This window comes from Chrysemys picta, chromosome 9 (genome assembly GCF_011386835.1).
Source record: "Chrysemys picta bellii isolate R12L10 chromosome 9, ASM1138683v2, whole genome shotgun sequence".
Taxonomy (NCBI): Eukaryota; Metazoa; Chordata; order Testudines; family Emydidae; genus Chrysemys; species Chrysemys picta.
In genome coordinates, this window is record NC_088799.1 from 2,178,006 (window position 1) to 2,186,389 (window position 8,384).

The 8,384-nt window shown below is 47.2% G+C and overlaps 1 protein-coding gene across 1 annotated transcript in view; it reads right to left on the reverse strand.

Moving 5' to 3' along the window:
* The window catches only part of LOC103306313 (uncharacterized), a 97,803-nt gene extending 90,889 nt beyond the window's left edge, over positions 1-6,914 (reverse strand). The window contains exons 1-4 of the mRNA XM_065557435.1: positions 6,845-6,914; positions 6,259-6,503; positions 992-1,266; positions 41-318 (exon numbers count right to left, since the gene is read on the reverse strand). Coding sequence (XP_065413507.1) covers positions 41-318; positions 992-1,266; positions 6,259-6,503; positions 6,845-6,914 — 868 coding nt within the window. The remainder of the gene's footprint in view (positions 1-40; positions 319-991; positions 1,267-6,258; positions 6,504-6,844) is intronic.
* Between the last annotated feature and the right edge of the window lie 1,470 nt (positions 6,915-8,384).

The following is an 8,384-nucleotide window of genomic DNA, read 5'->3' on the forward strand; positions in this document are numbered from 1 at the left end:
ACCCCACCTATAATAATCTAAAGTCAGCTTTGGTACGTACGACAGAATGTTTCATTTCTCCATGTTCCTACAACAATGCCTGCAGCTTGGCACACATCAGCATATGACTGTAGGTTATTGCAGAGGGCTGCATTGTTCAAATGAAGTTCACACAGATCATACAGGCAGTCTTCAAAATAAATCAATGGATCAGCTACTGAGTGGCACTGCCAGAACGGGCCACTTGGATCTGTGATCAGCCCGCAGTACTTGTTGCTTTGGATTAAATGTTTTTCATCATCTGAGCAGTTTGGGGTATGGCCAAGATCTGGGACACAGCTAGGAGGAAAAAAGATGCAGAGAAATTCACTAATGAAGTTTGCATGCATCTGAAGAAGTGAGGTTTTTACCCACGAAAGCTTATGCCCAAATAAATCTGTTAGTCTTTAAGGTGCCACCAGACTCCTTGCTGTTTTTGAAGCCCAAGATGTTTTGCATAACGTATTTAGTAACATTCCAGGCCTTACTCCTGTCCAAGCATGAAATATTTTTAAGAAAAAGTGTTTCTGCTGATTTTGGGTATGAAACAAATGGGGAAAAAATACACTGGGAATTCAACTGAGACATAGCCCTAGTGCCTTTCAATGTCTTAGTTACAATCTATTTTGATTTGATAAGGGTTTACAAACAGATTTTGCACATGAAAGACACACAGATAGGGCACATAAAAGACAAAAAAGTTTTCAAATTTCATGTTTCTAATTAATAATAATAAAAAATACTTACAGACCCAATTTAGATCTTTGTGATATTTTTGTTCAAATTCACTCTTTCTGTGTCCCAATCAAAACAGCTGTGAAACTTCACAATTACATGAACAATATGAGCATTGATATGATTAGTTTTCATCCAGAAAATCTGGACATTTTTGTATCACAGTTAAAAAGCACTTAAAGTACCTACTCATTACATATCAAGCCGCTAAGGACTAGCGTAATGCTTGGAGTCCTACCTGGAGTCATTATAAATCTGCCAGCTGTTGCCCAAGCTGACCGAATTTGCTTCCATCTCTCCATCTGGGTTAAGAAAGTCATCTGTTTTGTTCCCGTTGTAATTTCCACAGACTTTAGATTTGTATATACTGGGAAGAATCACTTCAGCTCTATGATCTCCATTGAACTTAACTCTCAGCCCGAAGGCAGTAGTAACCATGACGTACTGTCCACTGAAGAAAATATTTACACCTGATGGCAGTACCACAGGAAGTACCTGAATGGCTCCGTTCACCTGCATGCACAAGAAACAAAAAGGCTTCATTATTTGTCTTTAAAGGGACAAGTCTTTTATACAGCCTCCAAAGCTGTACCTCCTAATTTAGCTCACACATCCACTTGCAGGCACAGAATCTGCTTATGTGAGAAAACAGGCATTTGTGGGCACATAATAACTAGTTATAATATCTGACTACAGTAGATACTTATGCTGTGCTCCTTGAATGCCTGTTTACCACTTACTCAGGATTGTGCACATTCAGGTATGTCTACACTGCAATTAAAGACATGCAATTGGCCATGTCAACTGACTTGGGCTTGTGGGGCTTGGGCTACTAGCCTGTAAAATTGCAGTGTAGATGTCCAGGCTCAGGCTCTAGGACCCTGTGAGGGGGAAAGGACCAAGAGCCCGACATCTTTTATAGCCTTGCAACCTGAACCCCGCAAGCCCAAGTCCGCTGACATGGACCAGCTGTGGGTGTTTAATTGCAGTGTAGACATACCACAAAGTGCTGTGCAAATATTAACTAATTATAGGCTCATGTTCACATTCTGAATGAGCAAGTTTATGGTATAAGGTTCTTTAAAATCTGAGGCCTAGGATGAAGTTTCAGAACATGATGATTTAAAAAAAATCTTTAATTTTCTTTAAATATTTAAATATATATGAAATGTCAGGAAGTGCAATCAGCAAAGAACAAGAGAAACCAAGTAAAAGCTGCAAAAGTCAATAAAATTAAAATATATATTTTACACCTGTCCGTTCATTTTAGCTGCTAATTAAAGAAATCTACATATAAGCATAAAAGGGGTCTTCAATTAATTTTACTTTATCTAAACATCATCATCATATATGAAATCAGTAAAGAAAGGAAGGAGGAAGGCACAAGAAGAGAAGCAGCTGGAGAAGTATGTGGCTTGGTCTACACTAAACCCCCAAATCGAACTAAGGTACGCAACTTCAGCTACGTGAATAACGTAGCTGAAGTCGACGTACCTTAGTTCGAACTTACCGCCGTCCAGACCCGGCAGGCAGGCTCCCCCGTCGACTCCGCGTACTCCTCTCGGCGAGCAGGATTACCGGAGTCGACGGGGAGCACTTCTGAGTTCGATTTATCGCGTCCAGACTAGACGCGATAAATCGAACCCAGAAGTTCGATTGCCTGCCGCCGAACCAGCGCGGTAAGTATAGACAAGCCCTGTGTAACAATATTCATTTGTGTTCCTTATATGAGACTGGAAAGGTCTCACTGTACATTTAAACCTTTGTTTGCTTGTCACATATATTACTGTATTACTTTTTCATAAGAAGCTATTTAATAAATGAATGTGACCTATTCTTTGTTGCAAGTTTTGAGTCAAATTTACAATTAGTGAGATCTTCATCCCTACCCCGGCCCCCTTACACTGGGTTAAGATTCTGAAATGGTATAAAGGGGCCTGTCACAGGATGACTGGCCTTTTGGGTATTTCAATGCTACAATATTAAAGACCTTGCAGCACAGGTGCAGCTGGTCCGGGTCACCTAACTCAGACTTGGGGGCTCATGCTGCAGGGCTAAAAAATGACAGCATAGATGTTCAGGCGTGGGCTGGAGCCTGAGCTCTGAGAGGGTGTCCTGAACCTAATCCCAAATGTCTACACTTCTATTTTTAGCCCCGCGGGCCGAGCCCGAGTCAGCTGACCCAGGCTCAGACTCAGTGCCACAGGTATTTTAATGCAGTGTAAATGTACCCTTTAAAGGGAAATGGGGCAGCCCCACCTGTGCCATAACGAGCTGCCTCCCGGCCTGAGGGGCCAGGACTAATAGGGTGAGGTGATAGCCTGATGAACACCTGGGCCTCATAAAAAGGGTGAGAGCACTCAGTGAAAGGGGAATTACCAGAGGCAAGTGAGGATCCTGTAGGGCTGTGAACTACCCAGGTTTTCCCAGGATTGTCCCTTTTTAGAGGTAGCCATCTTGAGTATTCTGAAGTCTTCGCTCGATTATGTCCTGAGTTTTGTCACCTCCTGTTCTCCAGCCCTTGGCTCACCTTTCCCTCCGGGTTCCCCTCCATGTGGGGGCCGCCCTTGGTTTGGACCCTGGCTGAGTCTGTGCATTGTGGCGGAAGAGAGACGGCCTGCCTTGGAGCAGGATGGGGGGTATTGCCTGTGCGGGAGGCCAGGAATAAGGACACCCAGGCATTCTCCGTGGGCCTGGGGCAAAGGAGCAGAAATGAGGGGCCTGGTGTTAGCTTCATGGGGTAGGGGAAAGTGGGGTCCTGCTTTGGGACGTGGAGTCCATAGCAGGCTCAGCGGAGGAAGTGGGGCTGGGCCTGGAGACCTGAGGTCTGTCAGTGGCTCGGCAGGGAAAGCGGGGCCAGGCCTGGAGATGTGAGGTCTGTCAGTGGCTCGGCAGGGAAAGTGGGGCTGGTCCCAGAGACGTGAGGTCTGTCAGTAGCTCAGTGACAGAAAGCGGGGCTGGGCTCAGAGACGTGAGGTCTGTCAGTGGCTCAGCAGAGGAAAGTGGGGCCAAGCCTGTAGATGTGAGGTCTATCGGTGGCTCGGCGGGGGAAAGTGGGGACAGGCCTGGAGACATGAGGTCTGTGCTCAGTGGGGAAAGCAGGGCTGGCCTGGGTAGAGCTTGGCAGGGGAAAGCAGGGCTGGGTCCGGAGACATCAGCTCTGTCAGTGGCTTGGTGGGGAAAGCCGGGCCAGGCCCGGAGACGTCAGGTCTGTCAGTGGCTCGGTGGGGAAAGCAGGGCTGGGCCCGGAGACGTCAGGTCTGTCAGTGGCTCGGTGGGGAAAGCGGGGCTGGGCCCAGGGATGTGAGGTCTGTGCTCAGTGGAGAAAGCAGGGCTGGGCCCACAGACGTGCAGTCTGTCAGTGGCTTGGTGGGGAAAGCCAGGCCAGGCCCGGAGACGTGAGGTCTGTCAGTGGCTCGGTGGGGGAAAGTGGGGACGGGCCCGGAGACGTCAGGTCTGTCAGTGGCTTGGTGGGGAAAGCCGGGCCAGGCCCGGAGACGTCAGGTCTGTCAGTGGCTCGATGGGGGAAAGCAGGTCTGGGCCCGGAGACGTCAGGTCTGTCAGTGGCTCGATGGGGGAAAGTGGGGCCAGGCCCGGAGACGTCAGGTCTGTCAGTGGCTCGGTGGGGAAAGCAGGGCTGGGCCCGGAGACGTCAGGTCTGTCAGTGGCTCGATGGGGGAAAGTGGGGCCAGGCCCGGAGACGTCAGGTCTGTCAGTGGCTCGGTGGGGAAAGCAGGGCTGGGCCCGGAGACGTCAGGTCTGTCAGTGGCTCGATGGGGGAAAGTGGGGCCAGACCCGGAGACGTCAGGTCTGTCAGTGGCTCGGTGGGGAAAGTGGGGCCAGACCCGGAGACGTCAGGTCTGTCAGTGGCTCGGTGGGGAAAGTGGGGCCAGACCCGGAGACGTCAGGTCTGTCAGTAGCTCGGTGGGGAAAGTGGGGCCGGGCCCAGAGATGTTAGGTTTGTCAGTGGCTGGATGGGAAAAGCGGGGCCGGGCCTGTAGATGTGAGGTCTGTCAGTGACTCTGTGGGTGAAAGCGAGGCTGGGCCCAGAAATGGGGGGGTCCTTCAGTGGCTCTGTGAAGGAAAAGTGGGGCCCATTGCTGGCTCGGCACTCTCTGCTCTCACTCTGTAGTGCATCAGCATTTTAAACAGGGCAAGGAGGGAGCAAGTGGCACCAAGCCCTGCTCACCCCTTGCTGGCCCAGGCTGCCCGTCTCCAGGTTCTGGTTTCTTTGGACCTCAGAGGTGGCAACCCTGGGCTCCCATGGTGGGGCCCTGCATGAAGTCTGTAAGGAGCAGAGAGGGTCCAAGAGAAGCTGCCAGAGACCCCCGGAGGAAAGGCAGGGGGAACCTGCGAGGGCCTCCAGGGAGAAAGGCCTGGGCGGCAGAGATTATCTAAGAGAGCAAAGGAGAACACTGCAGGGCCCGGGAGTAGGGATCTGTGGAAAAGTTAACCCAGAATGGGCTGAGAACTGAGCCCAGAAGGGGGGCTGAAGAGTAGCCCAAGAGGGGCAGCTGAAGAGTTTGTTTGGATGTGTGGTTGAACTTCTAGTTGGACTGTAGTGACCCTGGAAGTGGACTGACCGGAAAGGTGACCTGGTGGGAGGGCTAGGCCATGGAAGCTGCTGAACCAGGATGGCAGAGAGGGTGCTAGAGCAGAAGAACCCTTGCAGCCATGTCTTGGCTTGAGGGGATGCAAGCACAGGCACTGGGGTAGACAGCTGTAAGGCTGTTGTCCTTCAAGTATCCTCTTGGATGCCCCAGCTTAGGGAGGGTGCCACGGGTGGGGGTAGAAGGAGCTAATTGTGTGTGGGATACAGCGTGCAGTTCTCCTGTCCATAGAACAGCCCAGGGATGCTGTTGTAATTCAGTCAGCCCCTCCACCCCCTTTCCCAGGCTAAGTTATGCTGGGGGCCTCTCTAACCAGTACTTAAAGTGGACAGGGTCACAGAACTGGCCAAACAAATACATAATTTGAGTAGGGTCACTGGGGGGCAAACTTTAAGCACTGTCTTACCAAAGTCTGAAAAATTATTTTGGCTAGAATTATGATAGAACCCCCCTTTCCCCACACATTTTTTTCAGGGCCCTTTAAGCATGTCTCTAGCCCATGGAACAGCCTGGGATTGTGGGGTGCAAATGTGGCTTAAAGCTACCATAGCTCACACTTCCCTTGGGCCATGAATTTTATGCTGAGACCTCTTAGAGGCCCAGTGTCTTTAAGTAGTTTTTGAATTTGTAATTATTATTCTCTCTCTCTAGACATTTATGCCGTCATTAATCTGGAGATATCTGACTACCCTACTAACTGGGAGAAAATACATTAAATGGTATCTCTTAGGCGGGGCACTTCGAGGGAAGGTTAGTATTGCTTTTTCTTAAATTGTACGTTTACCTGTGATTTGTACCATAAACACAATTCTATATTCATGATAAGAGTCTAAAAATATAGTCAGCAGGTAAAATGGAGAGATCCTGACTTTCATTTTTAGACCCCAGTTCTTACCTTAACAACCCTGTTTTTACCCAGAGTTATCCTGTAGTCATAAACATCAACATCCACATATTGGACATAGGACACGCGAGTGTTGCCTCCTCTGTGTTCATTTGCTGCTTCCACATTGAAGTAGGGCAGCGTGCTGTTCCCATCACACAGCTTGGACAGGGTGTACGTGCAATTTCCCATGAACGTGTGAGACTGCTTGTCAAAAGTGTAATAGTGGGGGTCACTATGCACACTGCAGGTTGCCTCTGCAGATGAAGAATGGAATATAGCTGCATTAACACACAGGCGTGTTCAGCTGACACATCTGAACACCTTTGACTCTGGAGTGCTCCTCATCCATGCAAGGACCATGCTCTGCACTTCTACAGCACCCTTAATTTAAAGGTCTCAAAGTGCGCAACAACATTAACAAAGTAAGCCCTAAAACACCCCTGTGTGGTAGGGAAATATTTTTCTCCCCACTTTACAGATGGGGATGCTGAAGCAAGGAGTGATTAAGTAAATCAAATCAGTTGCAGAGCTAGGCATAAAACCAGAATTCCTCTTGCTGTTTATTGGCTAGTATGTGTATATGAATAACAATTACCTGTTATCACTGGCAAAGCAGATTCCGTTGTTGCAGTTGATGATGCTGGGGGAGTGGTAGATGGCACCATCACTAAAAAAGATCACCCAAGACAATGAATTATAACTACAGAATCATCACAGTACCCGTTCACCAAAAAACACCAGGCTTCATTCTCCTCTCCCTTACACCACTGTAAATCAGGAATATTTCTGCTGGAGCCAGTGGAACTGTCCCAGTGCAAAACTGGTGTAAGTAAGAGTTTTTAGAGAAGTGTGTCTGATTGTTGGCTGGGTAATAGCCACTGAGCCTGCCAAAGCCTGTACCTCCTTTGCTGGAAATGTATTTGCAGTTGGATGTGTGGCTTCTTCTGGTTTATCTGTGAAGGTCATATCATCTGAAGGTGTTGGCAGTGCTGGGAATCACAGGCCTGGCAGCAGATGCAGCACAGTGATAGCAATATTGACACAGTTACAATTTTCTAGTCAGTGGGTTTCTTTATTTCCCCAAAATGATATTTACTTTGTGTGAAAACGAGAGCTGAAAGAGCTGCCTCGTGACAGACAGAATAAGTGAAGGCACCATGCAAGGTGTCTTAACAAGCTCTGCTGATGCTTACATCTTCCTGCCTGCTACACATTCTAGCTTCTAGCAGCTGGACTTCTCCTAAAATGGCTGTTATAGCGTGTTGTCCTTGTGTGATAGGCGCCACTAAGGCCAATGTGACCAGGTGGCCAACATTAAACTCATTCCATTGGTGACCTAGTAACATTTGTATTTAAACCTCTGGAATTGCAAAGGTAATGCAGCAACACAGAGAAACACCTAAATCCTTCTTAGCACACAAGCACTTTCTCTTTTTCCTTGCTGAATGAAAGTCAGCTAGCATCATTTGTTGCAGTACCCTTAAATCATTCCATGGTGAATTGAGTATGCAATAACACATGATGCAACCAGGAGACCTATCTTGAGTGAGTTACAGCTGACTGATTAACTAATTTACTGAATATACTCTTTCCCAATTATTTATGGATGCACTATAGGTCATTTAGATGCATAAATACCTGAATGAGTCCACAAATCAGTGAGTTAGACATCTATCTGACTTAATCTACAAACAGCATTATTTGTGGTAAATTGTGGTACAAAAATAGAAGCCGCATATGGCCAGGATGGAAATCTTTGAAAAATGATGGAATAATTGTATACAATAATGATAATTAATGCTTATAAACTAGTTGTGCATGCAGCTGGAAACCCATCAAACTCAATTGAATTTGTTCTTTTTTATGCAGTATAGTTTATAAAAAAAAATAATTTACTGGGAGGACAAAATGACCAGTTTGAGGTCTAACAAATACTATTAGTTGAATAGTATGAATAGTATGTCTTGACTGAAATTATTCCAGATCTCTAAAGAGCTTAAACCTTAAATGCAAATACACATTTTAAAGAGTTGACTCCAAAATGGTCTCAGCATATCTTTGTGTCCTGGCTTTTTGCACTTTCTGCTCTTCACATCCAACGTGCTGCTCCTATGAAATCTCTCATTTTGCACATC